Source organism: Mytilus californianus, unplaced genomic scaffold, assembly GCF_021869535.1.
Source record: "Mytilus californianus isolate M0D057914Y unplaced genomic scaffold, xbMytCali1.0.p SCAF_9, whole genome shotgun sequence".
NCBI classification, from domain to species: Eukaryota; Metazoa; Mollusca; class Bivalvia; order Mytilida; family Mytilidae; genus Mytilus; species Mytilus californianus.
This window is the reverse complement of record NW_026262745.1, coordinates 59,042,416-59,063,777: the sequence shown is the minus strand read 5'-3', so window position 1 is coordinate 59,063,777 and position 21,362 is coordinate 59,042,416. Positions and strand designations below refer to the sequence as shown.

Here is a 21,362-nt window from a genome sequence, read left to right as displayed (position 1 = left end):
TTGTTTCTGAAAATGGCCTGTGTATTATTAACAGTTTTTCAACTTATTAATTCGACCTGATTATTTTGACCTATCCTGACAAAGTGTCAAGTTTAAATTCTTATCGTTTTGCCCATGTTCTGTTGTAGTCTTCAACAGACACAATGAACCACGGATGTGATGAGACCGGTTTGCATTTGGATTGTTTTCTAATATTGTGATAAAAAAAATGCATACATTTTTCCGTTTCCGATAATTTCTATCCTTTTGACGACTTTATGACAGTTTTATTTCCAAAAATTTGCTCGTCTGGTCTATTAAATCGAGGATAAAGAATGACGCAGAAAAAAACCTCCTCAGTTACGGATATAGTTTCTAAACGTTTAATACAATTACGGATACCAGTCTTAACAGTTACTCATATCATCGCCTTTTTAATGATTTATTTCTCAATTTAGCGGTTGAACTATGAAAACATCCGTTAGTATTTCAGTTTCAAATTTAGTAATTTTATAAAAAAGACGCGAAGAATAATGCACAATTATCATGATTATTATAAAATCTAAAAAGAAATACTTGGTAGAAACATCGTCCGCCATCTTTTGATAAACGTAACTGCAGCTATGGATATCAAATTTAACACGAATTGGTTGATCCATACGATGTGTCTGTGTAAACTAACTAAGGACATATTTACCACGTTTTAGATTGTGGTTTACCATTTACGTCGTCTGGTCTTTTAAGTATCGAACGTGATCTATTCCCGAATATGACTGTTTTGTTGAGTGTGAATTCGCATTGCTTTAAGACGTGTCACGGTATTTGTTTATCCAACATTCATGTATTTAGTTTCGATGTTGTATTTATATTTCTGATCTGATATTGTTATATGTCTTATTGTTTCTAGTTGTAATTCTATCTTTTATTTTCTATTCGTATGTAAAAGTATAGATAATTAATCAACCAGTTCATTTATATAATTTTAGTTCAAAGCAACTATTTGTACACGATTTATTTGTTTAACAGTTTGATTTAGAAGAAAAACTGACATAGCTAGATAACGCTATTAATGATCTAATTACTGACACATTTCTATATTAATATTCTTGTAATTGTTATAAAAAGTAAAATCACAAAAATACTGAACTCCGAGGAAAATTCAAAAAGGAAAGTCCCTAATCAAATGGCAAAACCGAAAGCTCAAACACATCAAACGAATGGATAACAACTGTCATATTCCTGACATTTTCATATGTAGAAAATGGTGGATTGACCCTGGTTTTATAGCTAGCTAAACCTCTCACTTGTATGACAGTCGCATCAAATTCCATTATATTGACAACGATGCGTGAAGAAAACAAACAGACACAATAGGTAAAAATGTCAAAAATAGGGGTACAGCAGTCAACATTGTGTTATCATCTTAATGACTATAAAACAAACAAGTGTAACAAAGAAGCACAAAAAGGCATACATCAATTTAACAACCTCATTTTAAATACATCAAATAACATAATTACAAACCTAATCTTGATTGATATCTAATTTTTAGAAATTTACCTGTGACGTCACTTTTTGTGGCGTTTATACATTCGTGTGACGGACAGTTCGTAATTCTATTATGCTGTTTTGGTGTACTCTTATTTTACGTATTCGTTGCTATTCTGTGGTTAACATGTCGAAATGTACTGCTATATTATTTATTTATGTATTTCTCTGTCCTGAATGTTCTTGCATTTATTTGTACTGTATTCCTGTCATGTAATGTTGTCATGTTAGTGGTATATTTACCATTGCCATAAAACATGAGGTTTGGCTAGCCACAAAACCAGATTCAACCCACCATTTTTTCTTAAAATGTCCTGTACCAAGTTAGGAATATGGCAGTTGTTATCTAATAGTTCGTTTCTATGTATGTTGCATTGTCTTTTGTTTTTTGTTGCACTTCAGTGTTTCTGTTGTTTCGTTGTTTTCCTCTTAAAATTGATGTGTTTCCTTCGGTTTAAGTTTGTAACCCGGATTTGTTTTCTCTCAATATATTTATGACCTTTGAACAGCGTTATACTACTATTGCCTTTATTTACCCTATTGAGATCTGAACATATCTACAACAGTTTTCAGACTCAAGTTTGGCATACAGTATTAAGGTTTCTGGTATTTTCCGGAAGCCATATAAAGAGAGTGGTTTAAGCTAAAAAAAAAAAACATTTTGCTATATTTCCCGATGTCAACTGATTGCTTATTGGTGAAGAGTTATAGAATTCTCAAGATGCACATAATATTTAAGCAACCGTTTTATGAGACGGGTACTAGATGGTGAAGTATAGGCTAAAATGACGTTGTATAAAACTGTTGATTATTTAGCAGCATCACTTGGCTGAAACCTCACAGACCAACCGATCAGGATAAGTCAGAACAATCAGCTGCTGAAGTATTAAATAACCTCTAAAATTGATTTTTTTATTGTTTATTTCAAAATGGGCGCAAACAACGACATTGGTTTATTTTACATCAGGATTTTTTAATAAGTGCAATTAATATGCAGACATGTTCGGTCAGAGGTATTCTCAACACATATTTTTTTTTATTTGGACGGGTCCCAATTAGGTCCTTGTGGTTTACGCATATTTAAATTGAATATTAAGAAAAGCATTATGTTTTCACGATTTATTTGAGAACGCCCTTATATAGAGTTCTGTTCAAGATAAAGGTATTTTATTCGACCGAATTGAAGTTAAGCTTAGCGTCTGTTTATTTAATAATAACAATCTCACGTTTCGAACAGCAAAAAAAAAGGTTACGTCCCATTTCATTGTCGAGTGTTACAAATACAACAACGGTAGTATTGTGCACCTGTGCACGTAAATTGACACATATGACCGACAATGGAATTTATTAGGAGTTGAATGCTTCTTTTACTTATCTTATTTGAGAACAAAAGTCTACATAAGTCACGGAAGCTATATACGTTATAATTACCACTTTAAAATAAAATAAAATAGAATATTGTGTATGCTATCATCCCATTGATGCAAATCAACAATCGATCGTTATTATTGTTACTTTTTCACAAGAATACTTGGACCTGACTTGCCAATGTATATAAGATCGAAGATTTAAATTGATAATTGAAAAGACCATTTTTTAAAGAGATGATATAATAGAATTTATTTGACAGATTATGTCATACCACCTTTTGCTGAACTTCGCCGCAGTTATGTGTAAAAAGTTACTTACCGATTCTCTGAAATATTAAATTGTAAAGTGTATATTCAGCATCGTATTATTGTAAGCTTTGCATTTCCTAAATATTTGTTGTACAATTTCTTTGTACGGCAATGTTCCTTTAAAAAACGATTAATTGAAAATAAACTTGTACATTTATTCAATTTTATCATTATCAGGTCGCCATTACCAGTGACGCCTGATAGTTTGAAAATCGACTCAAAATTGCCGATACATACTACCTACAGAAAGGAAAAAGGTATATAGTTATATTCTATGTTTATTGCCTGTATGTTAAGTATTGAATTTTCTTATTTTAATCACCGTTTGTGTGTACTTTTTTATATTGACAAACCTACTGAAAATATCATGTTCGTTTTGGTAAAAAAACGTACCAAAGATTACAGACTTGGAAATTTGATAAGCTAAACACGCATTTCATGAATAAACAATCAATTATGAATTACAGCGTATTGATGAGCACAGATGACAAATCATATATAATATTTTGGATGTTTTCTTATTCATTGGAAACCAACTCTCGTTGATTTCGTGGGTACATAAAACACAAATTGAAAGATTCAACGAATTTTAAATTTTCCATAGGATTATATGCAGACTTTGGCAAATCCAGGATATCAACTTTTCCACATTCTACCTACTAAATTAAATGAAACAGTCGTAGACCGACAACAATATAAACGAATTAGGGCAATTGTGTAGACAGGATAAACAAACTCTGTCTACGAAAGTAGAACGTCATATGATGAAAAAAATTAGCACTTTCGTAACATTAAGCGGATGATGATTTAAACAAACAGATTGCATTTCTTCATGAACAAACAATGGCTACTTCTTTTATTAAAATTGAGAATGGAAATGGGGAATTGACTGTTTCCGTAATTACATTAGCGAGACTTTATAAGCAATCTTTCAGGGGAAAACGAAGACAGCATGACATGATTTTTTAACTTTTGGTTACGGTAATATGTTGAGATGTGTCCTCTTCTTGAATGCTTGATGTATTAACGGATTACAACCATTTCATTGAAACTATAAACAAAGGATACAAAAGATACAGATTAGTCTTCTTTGAAGTTCAATTGAGAGTTTACATGCACGACAACATTATAATGAACCTCAGATATATCTGTGTACCAATATTCGGGATCGATGACATGCATACTATACATATCTGACTTGACATTTGTCTAGATAATAAAAAAAAAATCATTATCAAACTGATATTTGAGATGTGTAAATACGCAGCTTCTGTTGAAATTTGAGTATTATACCAGCTCAAATCGGTCAGTGCTGTTCATTGGGAATGTGTTTCTATGCAGTCTTTATTCTAATACCTTAACTTTCGTCACCTGTGAAATTTTACAAATGTCCAATTCATATCGCACATTACTATTTTGTTAGAAGCATATCTGTGCAGTCTATGTTGTTAATACCTTACCTACGTAATTTTAGAAATTGAACGAGCGTTGTTTTGTTTGATTTTGATTGTAAAAATTTACAGATAACAATAGTTAAATCAGAATAGATTGATATGCTTCAATTTACATCATAATCTCCCTGATGGAAGATATCTGTTATCTGAACTATTTATAGATAATTACATTTAATGATTCTTTTTTTTATATTAGTGTTGTCTTAGTTGTACATGTTTAAGCCGTTTATATATATATATATATTTATCTTACCTCCTATAGATTTATAGGGATATGATTGGTTAAAGGACTACACGTGGAGACTATATATATTTGATATAGGGTGTCCTAAAAAATGTATGGTTAGTTACCATATATGGTTAGTTACCATATGGGGTTAGTAAAGAGTAACTTCCCTTTAAAAACAAAAAAGATGGCACGTTCCTTTATAAAACAACACTGTGTTGAGGAAAAATATAAAAGGTTTCAACAGACAAAAAAATTGGTGATGAAAGATTGAAATAAATTTGTAAAACACGTTCAAAGCTAACAAGTTGTTGTTGTTGGCATTAAAGACTTACTTTCCTTTTAAAACAAAAAAGAAATCTAAAAGGTTTCAACAGACGAAGAAATTGATACATACAATGAAAGATTGAAATAGATTCATAAAACAAATTTAAACCTAACAAGTTGTTATTGTTGGCTTATATATATAAACATATAATATAACTAATTTGTTTTTTGTATAGACAAATGGAAGTAATTACTTTGATTGGCCAGTAGTCTAAATACCACAAATGAAAATAGTCAGTAAGATAAATTCGTTACACCGTGTGCTAGTGACCTAATACGATATATATGGAATCAGTAAATTCCATATGGGAATTCGAGCTTCGCTCTCACCCCATATGGAAGTTACTGACCCCATATATATCGTATTAGGTCACTAAGATCCATTTATTACATCGGTGATCCGTTTATTTGGCAATCGCCAATGGCAGTCAGCAGGGTTTACGAACATTTGTTGTTCGAACTGTTAGTCAAATGCATTTTGTTAAAATATACTTTTTCACTTTTTTGGTCTTTTGGAAAATGTTGTTTGTGCTGTATTTAGACCCCTCTAACAAGAAATTTGTTTTGCATGCACACGTATAAAAATTGCAGTTTTTATCCAACGCAATCATATGTTTGAACGCTGTTTTCAATTTAGACTTATTTATATTTTTTCGTTTGGGCTTGTATTATATTTGCCTTTGGGTTTATATGATCCGTTCATCCTTTTTTGACTCCTCAAAATTCAAGAGTCTATCCTAAATTGAGGTAAATTGTATGGCTTTCCAAATACCGTTTCGATTCCTAACATCACTGAAGGGACATTAATTGTCGAAATCCGGATATGGTGTACAAAAACCTTTGCACCTTTTGTTTGCGGTATACCATCTTTTCCGCAAGTTTATTGTTTTCTGTTTAGTATTAAATTTATAATTAAGATCCATTTATTACATCGGTGATCCGTTTATTTGGCAATCGCCAATGGCAGTCAGCAGAGTTTAAGAAAATTTGTTGTTCGACCTGTTTGTCAAATGCGTTTTGTTAAAATATACTTTTTCATTTTTTTGGTCTTTTGGAAAATGTTGTTTGTGCTGTATTTAGACCCCTCTAACAAGAAATTTGATTTGAATGCACACGTATAAAAATTGCGGTTTTTATCCAACGCAATCACAGTTTTGAACGTTGATTTCAATTTAGACTTGTTTATATTTTTTCGTTTGGGCTTGTATTATATTTGCCTTCGGGTTTATATGATCCGCTCATCCTATTTTGACTCCTCAAAATTGAAGAGTCTATCCTAAATTGAGGTAAATTGTATGGCTTTCCAAATACCGTTTCGATTCCTAACATCACTGAAGAGACAATAATTGTAGAAATCCGGATATGGTGTACAAAAACCTTTGCACCTTTTGTTTGCGGTATATCATCTTTTCCGCAAGTTTATTGTTTTCTATTTAGTATCAAATTCATAATTAAGATCCATTTATTACATCGGTGATCCGTTTATTTGGCAATCGCCAATGGCAGTCAGCAGGGTTTAAGAACATTTGTTGTTCGACCTGTTCGTCAAATGCGTTTTGTTAAAATATACTTTTTCATTTTTTTGGTCTTTTGGAAAATGTTGTTTGTGCTGTATTTAGACCCCTCTAACAAGAAATTTGATTTGCATGCACACGTATAAAAATTGCGGTTTTTATCCAACGCAATCACAGTTTTGAACGTTGATTTCAATTTAGACTTGTTTATATTTTTTCGTTTGGGCTTGTATTATATTTGCCTTTGGGTTTATATGATCCGTTCATCCTTTTTTGACTCCTCAAAATTCAAGAGTCTATCCTAAATTGAGGTAAATTGTATGGCTTTCCAAATACCGTTTCGATTCCTAACATCACTGAAGGGACATTAATTGTCGAAATCCGGATATGGTGTACAAAAACCTTTGCACCTTTTGTTTGCGGTATACCATCTTTTCCGCAAGTTTATTGTTTTCTGTTTAGTATTAAATTTATAATTAAGATCCATTTATTACATCGGTGATCCGTTTATTTGGCAATCGCCAATGGCAGTCAGCAGAGTTTAAGAAAATTTGTTGTTCGACCTGTTTGTCAAATGCGTTTTGTTAAAATATACTTTTTCATTTTTTTGGTCTTTTGGAAAATGTTGTTTGTGCTGTATTTAGACCCCTCTAACACGAAATTTGATTTGCATTCACACGTATAAAAATTGCGGTTTTTATCCAACGCAATCACAGTTTTGAACGTTGATTTCAATTTAGACTTGTTTATATTTTTTCGTTTGGGCTTGTATTATATTTGCCTTCGGGTTTATATGATCCGTTCATCCTATTTTGACTCCTCAAAATTGAAGAGTCTATCCTAAATTGAGGTAAATTGTATGGCTTTCCAAATACCGTTTCGATTCCTAACATCACTGAAAAGACATTAATTGTAGAAATCCGGATATGGTGTACAAAAACCTTTGCACCTTTTGTTTGCGGTATATCATCTTTTCCGCAAGTTTATTGTTTTCTATTTAGTATCAAATTCATAATTAAGATCCATTTATTACATCGGTGATCCGTTTATTTGGCAATCGCCAATGGCAGTTAGCAGGGTTTAAGAACATTTGTTGTTCGACCTGTTCGTCAAATGCGTTTTGTTAAAATATACTTTTTCATTTTTTTGGTCTTTTGGAAAATGTTGTTTGTGCTGTATTTAGACCCCTCTAACAAGAAATTTGATTTGCATGCACACGTATAAAAATTGCGGTTTTTATCCAACGCAATCACAGTTTTGAACGTTGATTTCAATTTAGACTTGTTTATATTTTTTCGTTTGGGCTTGTATTATATTTGCCTTTGGGTTTATATGATCCGTTCATCCTTTTTTGACTCCTCAAAATTCAAGAGTCTATCCTAAATTGAGGTAAATTGTATGGCTTTCCAAATACCGTTTCGATTCCTAACATCACTGAAGGGACATTAATTGTCGAAATCCGGATATGGTGTACAAAAACCTTTGCACCTTTTGTTTGCGGTATACCATCTTTTCCGCAAGTTTATTGTTTTCTGTTTAGTATTAAATTTATAATTAAGATCCATTTATTACATCGGTGATCCGTTTATTTGGCAATCGCCAATGGCAGTCAGCAGAGTTTAAGAAAATTTGTTGTTCGACCTGTTTGTCAAATGCGTTTTGTTAAAATATACTTTTTCATTTTTTTGTCTTTTGGAAAATGTTGTTTGTGCTGTATTTAGACCCCTCTAACAAGAAATTTGATTTGCATTCACACGTATAAAAATTGCGGTTTTTATCCAACGCAATCACAGTTTTGAACGTTGATTTCAATTTAGACTTGTTTATATTTTTTCGTTTGGGCTTGTATTATATTTGCCTTCGGGTTTATATGATCCGTTCATCCTATTTTGACTCCTCAAAATTGAAGAGTCTATCCTAAATTGAGGTAAATTGTATGGCTTTCCAAATACCGTTTCGATTCCTAACATCACTGAAGAGACATTAATTGTAGAAATCCGGATATGGTGTACAAAAACCTTTGCACCTTTTGTTTGCGGTATATCATCTTTTCCGCAAGTTTATTGTTTTCTATTTAGTATCAAATTCATAATTAAGATCTATTTATTACATCGGTGATCCGTTTATTTGGCAATCGCCAACGGCAGTCAGCAGGGTTTAAGAACATTTGTTGTTCGACCTGTTAGTCAAATGCGTTTTGTTAAAATATATTTTTTGACCATTTGGTCTTTTGGAAAATGTTGTTTGTGCTGTATTTAGACCCCTCTAACAAGTAATTTGTTTTGCATGCACACGTATAAAAATTGCGGTATTTATCCAACGCAATCATAGGTTTGAACGTTGTTTTCAATTTAGACTTGTATATATATATATATATATATATAAAATTGAGAATGGAAATGGGGAATCTAAAAATATACATACATGAGTTCGAATCCCGGCGAGGCAAGAACAAAAAATTTGCGAAAGCAAATTTACAGATCTAACATTGTTGGGTTGATGTTAAGACGAGTTGTAATTTATATATATATATATATATATGTATGTCGAGCGCTTCGGGCACAGTGGAAGGCGATTTGGTGCCACGATATCTCAGTAGCATGAGTTCGAATCCCGGGCAGGGAAGAACAAAATATTTGCGAAAATCTAACATTTTTAGGCTGTTATTTAGACTAATTATAAATATATACAGAATGTGTTTTTAGTCTTGAATTGCCATCACTGGTGATCCGATGGATACAATCTGTCATAGAGTTGTCACTGGTTTTAAACGTACTTATTATATAATTATTTCTGTGATTGTTTATTACATTAATTTGTAAGATCCTCTACTATAGATAATTCAGATGATTTGTAAAAATTCCATCTTCATGCCATATATATCATGTACTGTGTTACGACGCTAGAATAAAACTGACAAGGAAAGGTAACACCCGGACACCAAAAGCTTTATTATTGTAGAGACGAGGTGGTCGAGTGGTCTAGCACGTCGGACACAGTGCAAGGAGATTTGGTGCCACGATACCTCAGTAGCATGAGATCGAATCTCGGCCAGGGAAGAACAAAAAATTTGCTTTCGTAAATTTACAGATCTAACATTGTTGAGCTGTTATTTAGACGAATTATATATATTTAAAAAAACCCAGCAGAAGTTTGATTTTTAATTATACGTCAGTTACATCAGACGTCAATATAGAAAATAATGTTCCTTCCACTTGAAACTGTGAAACATCTAATTTAGATATGTTCCCTATGGTGATGTCCTTACAGGAGACCTCAACATTGCCGAAGACCGTGAGGTCAAAACTTTTCTTAAGAAAGGACCGAAATATCGTCCTCCATTTATAATAGAGTGGAAACAGTCTCGTCAGGTCATTAAAGACACTCTGTCTGCTTACTGTAAAAATTGGTGTAAACGTGAAAATTCTGATACAAAATCTCTAGACAGTTATTTGAAGACAATTATGAATACTGTTAATATTCGTATATTTCATTTTGAAAACAATTCTGAACTAATAATAGGGTCCATGATATACCCTTTTCTAGAATAACAAATAAACTTCAAGTTACTCGCAAAGCGGTTTGTGTTCGTGCCGGCAGACAAAGCAATCAATAATGTAGTTGCGATGTGACGCATATACTACGCGGAAGTTCTCCAAAACGAAATTATAAATTCTTCTACATTCAGGCCCGTACGCTCCACAGAGAGTCAAATTATAAACAAGCATATCACTGCCACTACCCAGCTTAAAGATTCTTCCGAAAATTTGAAAGTCCCTACTATGTACTGGTTACCTAAATTGCACAAAAACCATTTAAATTCCGTTTAATCTCCGCATCTAGTAAGTGTTCTACTACCAATCTATCAGTGCTTCTAACTACCTCCCTTACTACTATCAAAGAACTTGTTATTAACTTTTGTTATAAAGTTTATGAAAATAATGGTATTAATTATTTTTGGAGTGTTTGAAATTCTTTAGAGGTTTTAGATAAAATACACGCTTTTTGATGGTCCTTTTTATTCTGATTTTTCTACCCTCTACACTACACTTCCACACAATTTTATCAAGAAAAAGTTTTCATATTTAATTAAATGGTCTTTTGAAAAATCTCATTGCAAATTTGTTTGCTGTAACTCCTTTAAAGCCTTTTTCTGTAACTAAAAAGAAAAGTATGCTAGATACACTTACTCGAAATGTGAAAATATGATTGAAGCTTTAAGTTTCCTCCTGGACAACATATATGTACGTTTCGGCGATAAAGTGTATCGACAAGTAGTAGGTATTCCTATGGGCACTAACTGCTCCCTTTTATAGCAGATTTATTCCTGTATTGCTATGAATCTCAGGTATGACCAAACTCAGTAAAAACATATTTGGTTCAAACATTCAACAATACCTTCCGTTATCTGGATGATATTTTTTCGTTAAATAATCCAGATTTCTCTAAATATACTATCGAAATATACCCAAAAAGAACTTACTTTTACTAAATCTAACATAAACAACAGTAGTTGTCGTTTTCTATATTTAGACATTTCAATTTCTAAAGGAAAACTCGATACTAAAATTTACGACAAAAGAGACGATTTTTCATTCCCTATTGTTAATTTTACTTTTGAAGACGGCAATGTTCCTTTGGCTCCATCATACGGTGTTTATATATCTCAGCTCGTTCGTTATGCCCGTGTTTGTAGTGATGTCATAGATTTTAACGAACGTAATCAATGCATCACTGGTGAATTATTAAGTTAGGGATTTCGTTACCATAAATTACGTAAAACATTTACTAAATTATTTCATAGGTACAAAGATTTGATTAGTAAATTTAGCTGTACCTGTGGAAAAATGATTAAAAACGGTATTTCACATCCTAAATTTTATGGTAATATTGTACTTGAAGCGCGGAAATCACTATGTGATCCGTGTAAACTCATCGAAACTTTAAACAAACTCATAAGTAAAGGTTATCTTACCAATGTTGTAATTAGATCTTTGAATATAGTTAACATTGGCACTAATATCGATTTTGTCATCAGCAAATTAGAACATAACTAAATTTGTATACTTTTCAAACGGGATGTATAAAGACACCCCCACGTTCATTTTTATCTATAAAGAGGTTAACTCTTAACTATCCTACTGCCTGTCGATACATTTATTTTTGGCATTGTACAAGTCATGTCTTCTTTGACTCTCTATTACGTTAAAATACTAAATCCCTGGGATGTGTTTTAGTTGATTTTAGTCTCTGATGCATGAGTTTTTATAATTAATTGTGTTTAGCTTTTAACTAGCTGTCAGTAACTGCAAGTACTCTAAAATCGTACTTTCTTGTTTATTTGACCTGTTGATACTAATTGTATTGCTTTTTTGTTATCGAATGTTATTCAGGGTTATATCTGGTCTATATACCAGCTTTGATAAGTGTTTGGTATTACTATAAATTTTCACTTCGTACTATGAACATCAAAATTATTTATTTTGTAATAATATTTCCTTTCTCTATTGGAACTATTTGTAATGCATTTTTGCTATTAAAAGTTTACTTATTCTTATTTATAAATTTTCACGTCTTCGTACTATGAACATCAAAATTATTTATTTTTTAAAAATATTTCCTTTCTCCATTTGAACTGTATATGTATACCCAACAACACATTTATTTTCATTTAACTGTGTATAATATTATTGCAAATGGCGAATTTTTGTTCAAGCTTATTGTTGTTACTTTAATTATTCATCCCTTTTTTATTGATTTTGTATTAACATTGTATCATAGATCAAATTTTTTCGTTCAGTGATTGTTCACTTGTGTTAATATGTCTTTTGATTGAGTTAAGCCATTTCAATTGATATTTTATAGTGTGTCTTTCTATGTTGTGATGTTACACTATTGTTTCAGATAAGTGTGAAGGTTTGGTACCATTAAAACGTTTAAACCCGTTGCAATTGTTTGCACCTGTTCTAAGTCAGGAATCTGATGTTCAGTAGTTGTCGTTTGTTGATGTGGTTCATAAGTGTTTCTCGTTTCTCGTTTTTTTATATAAATTAGACCGTTGGTTTTCCCGTTTAAATGGTTTTACACTAGTAATATTTGGGGCCATTTATAGCTTGCTGTTCGGTGTGAGCCAACGCTCCGTGTTTAAGACCGTACTTTGACCTATAATAATTAACTTTTATAAATTGTGACTTGGCTGGAGAGTTGTCTCATTGGCACTCATACCACATCTTCTTATATCTATATCTCTATATATATATATCTATATCTCTCTCTCTCTCTATATATATATATATATATATATATTGTTTTTTATTTAGTATCAAATTCATAATTAAGATCCATTAATTACATCGGTGATCCGATTATTTGGCAATCGCCAATGGCAGTCAGCAGGGTTTAAGAACATTAATTTTGTTGTTCGAACTGTTTGCCAAATGCGTTTTGTTAAAATATACTTTTTCACATTTTTTGGTCTTTTGTAAAATGTTGATTGTGCTGTATTTAGACCCCTCTAACAATAAATTTGTTTTGCATGCACACGTATAGTTTTGAACGTTGTTTTCAATTTAGACTTGTTTATATTTTTTCGTTTGGGCTTGTATTATATTTGCCTTCGGGTTTATAAGATCCGTTCATCCTTTTTTGACTCCTCAAAATTCAAGAGTCTATCCTAAATTGAGGTAAATTGTATGGCTTTCCAAATATCATTTCGATTCCTAACATCACTGAAGAGACATTAATTGTCGAAATCCGGATATGGTGTACAAAAACCTTTGCACCTTTTGTTTGCGGTATATCATCTTTTCCGCAAGTTTATTGTTTTCTATTTAGTTTCAAATTCATAATTAAGATCCATTTATTACATCGGTGATCCGTTTATTTGGCAATCGCCAATGGCAGTCAGCAGGGTTTAAGAACATTTGTTGTTCGAACTATTAGTCAAATGCGTTTTGTTAAAATATGCTTTTTCACTTTTTTGGTCTTTTTGAAAATGTTGTTTGTGCTGTATTTAGACCCCTTTGACAAGAAATTTTTTTTGCATGTACACGTATAAAAATTGCGGTTTATATCCAACGCAATCATAGGTTTTAACGTTGTTTTCAATTTAGACTTGCATATATATATATATATATATATATATAAGTCTAGAGATTTGCACAACGATACTAATATAAGATGGTATTATACGAAGATGTTGTTAATAAATCGTGTTGACAAATATTTCGGCTTAACAAATAGCCTTCTTCGGTGTCAATTATTTTAACAATACTGGTTACGATTTATTAACAACATCTTCGTATAATACCATCTTATATTAGTATCGTTGTGCAAATCTCTAGACTTATATAACTTTTTTCCTTATCTGCACAGTATCGTCTATTCTAGACGATCCGGTACATAGTAAATTTGCTGGTTGGTCCTTTTTATAGACTTCTATATATATATATATATATATATAGAAGTCTATAAAAAGGACCAACCAGCAAATTTACTACGTACCGGATCGTCTAGAATAGACGATACTGTGTAGATAAGGAAAAAAGTTATATAAGTCTAGAGATTTGCACAACGATACTAATATAAGATGGTATCATACGAAGATGTTGTTATTAAATCGTTAACAAATAGCCTTCTTCAGTGTCTTCATTAGACACTGAAGAAGGCTATTTGTTAAGACGAAATATTTGTCAATACGATTTAATCTTCGTCTTCTTAAGAACATCTTCGTATGATACCATCTTATATTAGTATCGTTGTGCAAATCTCTAGACTTATATATATATATATATATTTATATCAAAAGGTCTAGAGCGCTAGACATGAGGCTTAGCGATTGATGTTATCGTGTATCAATAATGTTTAAATCCCGTTCATAGACATACATTTGTCAGTATCAAAATCTAACTCTAACACTGTTGGTTCAATTTCAGACTTATATAAATATTTGTAACAACGCTGTATCTCAGTGGGCATACATGTATATATTGAGTGGTTGCCACTTGCTAAGACTTATTTGTATGATATACTTATTTCAAGTGCCTGTATACCCTTATAGAACTAAAATGTGTGCCGCAATATTGCAGCAGACTTGCTGCAAGCTTGTTGCAAACAAAAAGTTTGCAGGAACACAGAAAATAGTGTTTGTCGATGTTTGCCGCAAGCTGCAAACTTCCCGCAAACATTGCAGCTTTTTGCTGCAAGCTTGCGGTAAGTTTGCAGAAACATCAATGCTTGCCGCAAGATTGCAAGAAAGTTAAGATAATAAAGAATATTTGCCGCAAGTTTGCAAAAATCTTTGACAATTCTATATGTGTGCCGCAAGATTGCAGAAAACTTTGACCATTCTATATGTATGCCAGAACATTGCAAGAATTACACAATATTGACTGGGCATGCCTAGTTGGCACTTCCTGGATGCTTACAATTTGAAATTCTGGGCTAGGTCATATTGATTGTGTTTGATAAATGTGACATATATGCCTATATAAGAGATCAAGGAGTCATTTTGGTTCATTAATATAGGATTTTCCATATGTAATATTGTAAGTACAAATTGTTCATATAATAATTATTGTATAGAACTGTTGATTTAATAAAATAATTAAAGTCACCATTCAGTTATATAACTATATGTTTGAAATATTCTAGCTATTATAAGTTTGAATTTTGCAACGGATGTAATGTAAACTGTTTAATAAAGTTAATTTCAATCTGTAACGCAATTATTACCTAGCTTTATGCTCAATACACCGTGATCTGAGATTTACCCGTTTTTATTTCTTTATACCGGTATATGATATATCTTTTGAGAATGACCCCTGCCCCCTTTTTCAAAAATGAAATGCATCTATGTATTTCCCTAAAACTCATTAGTTTGCAAGTATTCTTTCAATGACTGTTTGTATATTATAGGCAGGACGTTTTTTTTTCAAATTTTGATGTTCAATTTGAAAGAGATTAATTGAATGTTTCTACACACATGACATTGGCATATGTGTAGTTCCTGCATGTTTGCCGCACATTTGCAGCAAACAATTGCGGCAAGTTTGCAGCAAGCTTGCCGCAACCTTCATTTGCAAGATAAAATGGTTGCGGCAATGTTTGCTGCTAGTTTGCTGCAAATATTTTCCCGCTAGGCTTATTTTTCGGCAAGGATAGTGAATTGAATCCTTATCCCATATGGTGTATAACAAATTGTTGAGTTAGATTGCTGACAATAAAAAAAACATTTGGTATAAAAATATAACATCTACACACGCTTTAAACACATGTCTTATGTCTATCTTTATATTCGCCTTACGTGACAAGGTAACACTATGACCATTGCAGTTATATTTTAAGATGGCGGATGTGGTCGAGTGGTCTAGAGGGCTAGACATTAGGCTAAGCTATTAGCGCTGTAGTGTATTAATGGTGTGAGTTCAGTGTAAAACACTCACACTGTTAGGTTCAATTTTCGAACTTTTTACGAAGGATATGCATATACGGTTGATCATTGCGGATTATATATGTAATATTAACTGATACTGTACTTTTTGTAGGTACTATCTCATCATATTTCCAGATATTGTTACATTAAGGAACGAAACTCGTCATCGATTAATTGATTGAATGATGTTTGCGTTTAGCCAGATCTTTATAAAAGGCTGTATCGAGTTTAACACATCATCGACTTTGTTTCACAGTGTAGCAGATTAGATTTTTGTTTGTTTAGTGATAGTGCTGTCAGTTTCTTTTTGGGTTGTATTTTTTTTCCTTGGTACGTACTGGATTTACATTTTTTTTTCAGTAACGCTCTTGTTATCAAGAGCAAAATGGCGATAAGGATAAAGCGTTTTATTCGTCATTGTTTTTGATTAATTGCAGTGATAATAAAATATTGCGTCATTGAAAACTTTTGATTTCTTATTTACAGAAAGTCACTTCGTTTGACAAATTTATTAATTGGCCTTAAAGGAATCTATGTACTCATTTTTATTGCAAACATTTTTGTTTACATTTAACTTATTCTTTGATAGATATGAGAAATGGAGGGTCGAATAAAATCAAAACCCCACTTATAAATGTACCCTTGTGTCTGTCCGAACCTGGAACTGTGTCCGTGATTGTCTTGAGTCATATAATTATGCTTATACTTAGTCTATAGAATGGATTTGGTGTTTGTTTGTGTATATTATTGTTGTTGTTGTATTAATTAAACACATTAGTAGATTTAAGGTATTTTAGTTTATATATGATATAGACTCATTTTTGTTTATAAGGTTCGTGTTGTTCGGACTATAGTTTACATTGTAATTTTTGATGAGCCAGTAAAGTTAGTGTGTACTTCACAAACAATATGAGATTTGTCTTGAATTATAAATTATTGGTGCTAAATCTGTGTATTGTTAAATTTACTTGACAATTTTCTCTTTTATTTTCTTTGTACATTATGCTCCTTTTTTGTCGTATGCCACTTGACGTGGATCGGTATTAGAACATCAATATTTTGAGTTAATGGCTTTATGTTGCATGTGAGTTAATCAATATTCAATTTGTGTTTTTTATGTTGTTTTCCTTTGTATTTACATTTTATAGAATCTAATCTTTATCAGGAAAGGGTATACTATTATGGCAGTTTGCTCTAGTATACTGTTTTTTCTATCAAGTACACACACGTATTGTGTTGTCGTTTTTTTCAGATTAATTTTTTATACGATATGTACTATCAACTACAATCACTTTTTTGTTGGAGTTTTTTCAGTTTTATGTGTATGCTTGTTTCAATTTTTTAGTCAGTTGTGTTGTATATCTGTGGTGTATCCGTATTCAGTTTTTGGCTGCTGGATCCAAACAATTGCAACATTAACTTGTTATGTATGTCTGGGTTGCTCATAATGTTTTTTTCATAATTCAGAACTATAAAAAAATGTAATACAAAAGGTTTAGCAAGCTTTAAAACCAGGTTTAACCCACCATTTTTTCGGCGAATATTAATTTTAAGAAAGGAAAGTGATAGTTGTTTTCAATTCGTCTCGTTGGTGTGTGACAATTCTAAAATAATGTAGGTAAGATATGTACTTATTTAAGAATTGTACAAGAGTTGTTCGGTTTTAATTGTATAAACATAAAGATTGTTAATAGTTAAATCAGAATATATTGGTATAATTCATTTTACATCATAATCATGCTGTTATCCGATTTATTTATAGATACTTACATTTAATGTTTCCATTTTTGTCGAGCCGGCAACTTTTGTCGCAGAAAGCTCAACATAGGGATAGTGATCCGGCAGCGGCAGCGGCGACGGCGGCGGCGGCGGTGTTAGCTAAACTCTTAAAAGCTAAATATTTCAGAAGGTAGAAAACCTGGATCCTTCATACTTTCTATATAGATGCCTTATGTTATGAAGTTTCCGTCTGTCATTTGTCCATTGTCCTTGACCTCATTTTCATGATTCAGTGACTACTTGAAAAAAAGTTAAGATTTTTAGAATTCTTATTATGAGTGATAAGATAACTATATTCGGTATGTGCGTACCTTACAAGGTCCTCATGTCCGTCAGACAGTTCTCACTTGATCTTGACCTCATTTCATGGATCAGTGAACAAGGTTAAGTTTTCGTGGTAAGTTCATATTTCAGATACTGTACTATAAGCCATAGGTCTACTATATTTGGTGTATGGAATGATTTTTATGTGTACATGTCAACTTGCAGGTGTCGTTTGACCTTTACCTCATTTTCATGGTCCAGTTGTTATAGTTAATTTTTTTTGTTTAGGTATTTTTTTTCATACTGAATGCAATAGGTCTACTATATTTGGTGTATGGAATGATTGTAAGGTGTTCATGTCCATTTGGAAGGTGTCATCTGACCTTGACCTCATTTTTACAGGTCATTGTTCAATGTAAAATTGTTGTTTTTGGTCTGTTTTTCTAATACTATTTGCAATAGGTCAACTATATTTGGAGTATGAAATGATAGTAAGGTGTAAATGTCTGTCTAGCAATTATCATCTGACCATGACCTCATTTTCATGGTTCACTGGTCAATCTTAAGTTAATAGTTTTTAGTTTGTTTCTTAGATACTATATACAAAAGCTTAACTATATTTAAAGAAAGTAATGATTGTAAGGTGTACCTGTCTGCCTGGCAGGGTTCATCTGACCTTGGCCTCATTTTCATGGTTCAATGTTAAGTTTTCCTAGTTAAATTTGTTTCTGCGATGTGCAAAAGGTCAACTATATTTAAAGTGCATTTGGTGTATGGCATGATTGTAAGGTGTACATGTATTTCATGTTTGGTTTATCTGACCTTGACCTAATTTTCTTGGATGATGTTGAATTGATGTGATAGTTGTAGTAAAGCTTTATATTTAGGACTGTCAAAAAAATATCAATGGTAAGTATAGAAGGCGAGACATTTGTTTAATATTGGTGTTGTTTAGTACATTTTGTTTATACACATGTAAGCTATTTATTGTGTACAGGTATCGTTACTCGTAACGATCCAGTGACAAATCTACGACTGATCAATCCATTTGATCACCAGTGAAGGTGATAAACGGCTGAACACACATAATATAACCATATTTAATCTAAATATGAGCAAAACAATGATTCGAACTCTATTTGGATATCGGGACAACACCGCTTTGCACTGTGTCCGGCGCTCATGACCACTCAGCCACCTAAACTGAACTAAAAATTCAGCTTTCGGTGGACTAGTGTTACCTTTCCTCGTCAGTAGAAACTAGAGTTGTAACACAGTACATGATATATAAGCATGAAGATGGAATTGATTGCAGATTAGCTAAATTATCAGTCGTAAAGGATTGTAAGATGCAGTCACAGAAATAAGTACGTCTTGTGACATCTCTACGACAGATCCATCCATTGGAACACCAGTGAAGGTGATACACGACTGAAAACAATGTATAGTACTCGGAGTTGCAACGGAGACGCTGAACTCAAGCTTAAATACGATGGCCATGCTGTAGGGCGAATGGTGTATACATTTGCATACATTATTGTCTATCTATGTCCTTCGCTACAAGTCGTAAATTAAATGTCAGATTATCCTCTTTGATATTGTGCATGTGAACACAATTTTGCGATAATATTTGATTTTTACTTAATTCCTATCATGAGTTCCGCATTTTGGAATAACTTCCTATTAGGTATCGTTTACTCCTTAGAAACAGGTAAAAGTAATCATTTAAGTGTATTCACATAGCAAAATTAAATAAAATTTGTATTTACTTCTGTTTTTTTTTATTCTTACTAATGATTACTGAGTTTTACATGACAAGTGTATTACCATTTCAGATATCTTAACATATATATTCAGGAATGTTGCAAGTGCTTTGATTTCGACGGCAATCGGTAAGTTTTAATACAGTATACATTTGTAATTGTCGATTGAAAATTAATCTTTCAGTTAGTCTTTCAAATGAAATAATTCAGATGAGCATTTCCATAGTGTACTGGATATACTTTAGTAAATGTATGTTTAATTTGTTTTAGGATGTGTTATCGTTATGTTGCTATTCTTGTTTGGTAAGTTGGATAACATTAGATTTTTATTATACAAAATTGATATTTATCTATTAATTAACTAAGAATAACACACTAATTTGACAGATAATCCAGGTCTGTTTAAAAAAATGCCTTTAACGACACACACAAAATGCAAAACAACAAATTCAGATCAAAAACAAAAAAAAGTTGTCCCCTTTTACTGATCATGAAAAGAAAAATGATGCTAAGGTTTTTTTTATTTTAACCTTTTTTGTCAAACATTTAGCTGCTGACCCCTAACATAACACAATGTCAAAATGAATGTGAATAGTAATATGTACCATTTGGTAAATGCATGAAAAAGTATACATTTATCTTTTTGCTTGTTTATAGCGGTGCCGTGGTACTCATTACCATTGTATCAGAAATTGATTTATACAGATAGTGATGTTGAGAATATTAAACAAAATTACATATAGTGAGTTACAGAATAAGAAAATGTCGCTACAATTATATGGATTTTCGTATTCATTTTTCTAGGCTTCATACACAATATTTATATCCTTGCTGATGTTACTATTTGATAGGCGCACTGCCGTCGGTATTGTATTATGCCTATCCTTTTCAATTCCTAGTTTTCCTATTTTTCGCCAAACATCCTTCGTATTAGTTTCTTTCGATAAATCATGTAAATATATATTTAGTGTCTAAATAATACAAGATGATCTTGTGTATGTTTAAATATAGATTCTAGGTGCCGACTACGTTTATTATTTTATTTTAAATGTTCTCTCTTGACATGGATCGGTATCCATGCATCCAGCTTACGGATGTTTGGTCCTCTTTAAATAGGTCGGTATTCGTATCTTAGCTTTCGGGGTTATGGGTTTGGGTGTTACTGATGCGGATGCGTTAAGAGATACTATTCGAACGCGTGGTGTTTTATAGTATCTGTTTTTGTTTATATTTAACGTAAAACCATATTATAAGTCAAACTAAAAAAAAGTTAAACACGTTTTATATACTTGAACCGCTAAGGTCGACTTATCTATCAAAATCATCAGAAATGTATTGCAGATGAATTATTGAATTATCATCATGATCATACTTTAATTTACCGATAGCTATATCT

At 32.1% G+C, this 21,362-nt stretch overlaps 1 protein-coding gene across 1 annotated transcript in view; it reads left to right on the top strand.

The window, feature by feature from the left end:
• LOC127716458 (uncharacterized) overlaps positions 1-21,362 on the top strand; it is an 88,125-nt gene that overhangs the window by 34,652 nt on the left and 32,111 nt on the right. Inside the window, exons 5-7 of the mRNA XM_052222674.1 lie at positions 3,384-3,463; positions 20,039-20,095; positions 20,237-20,269. Coding sequence (XP_052078634.1) covers positions 3,384-3,463; positions 20,039-20,095; positions 20,237-20,269 — 170 coding nt within the window. The remainder of the gene's footprint in view (positions 1-3,383; positions 3,464-20,038; positions 20,096-20,236; positions 20,270-21,362) is intronic.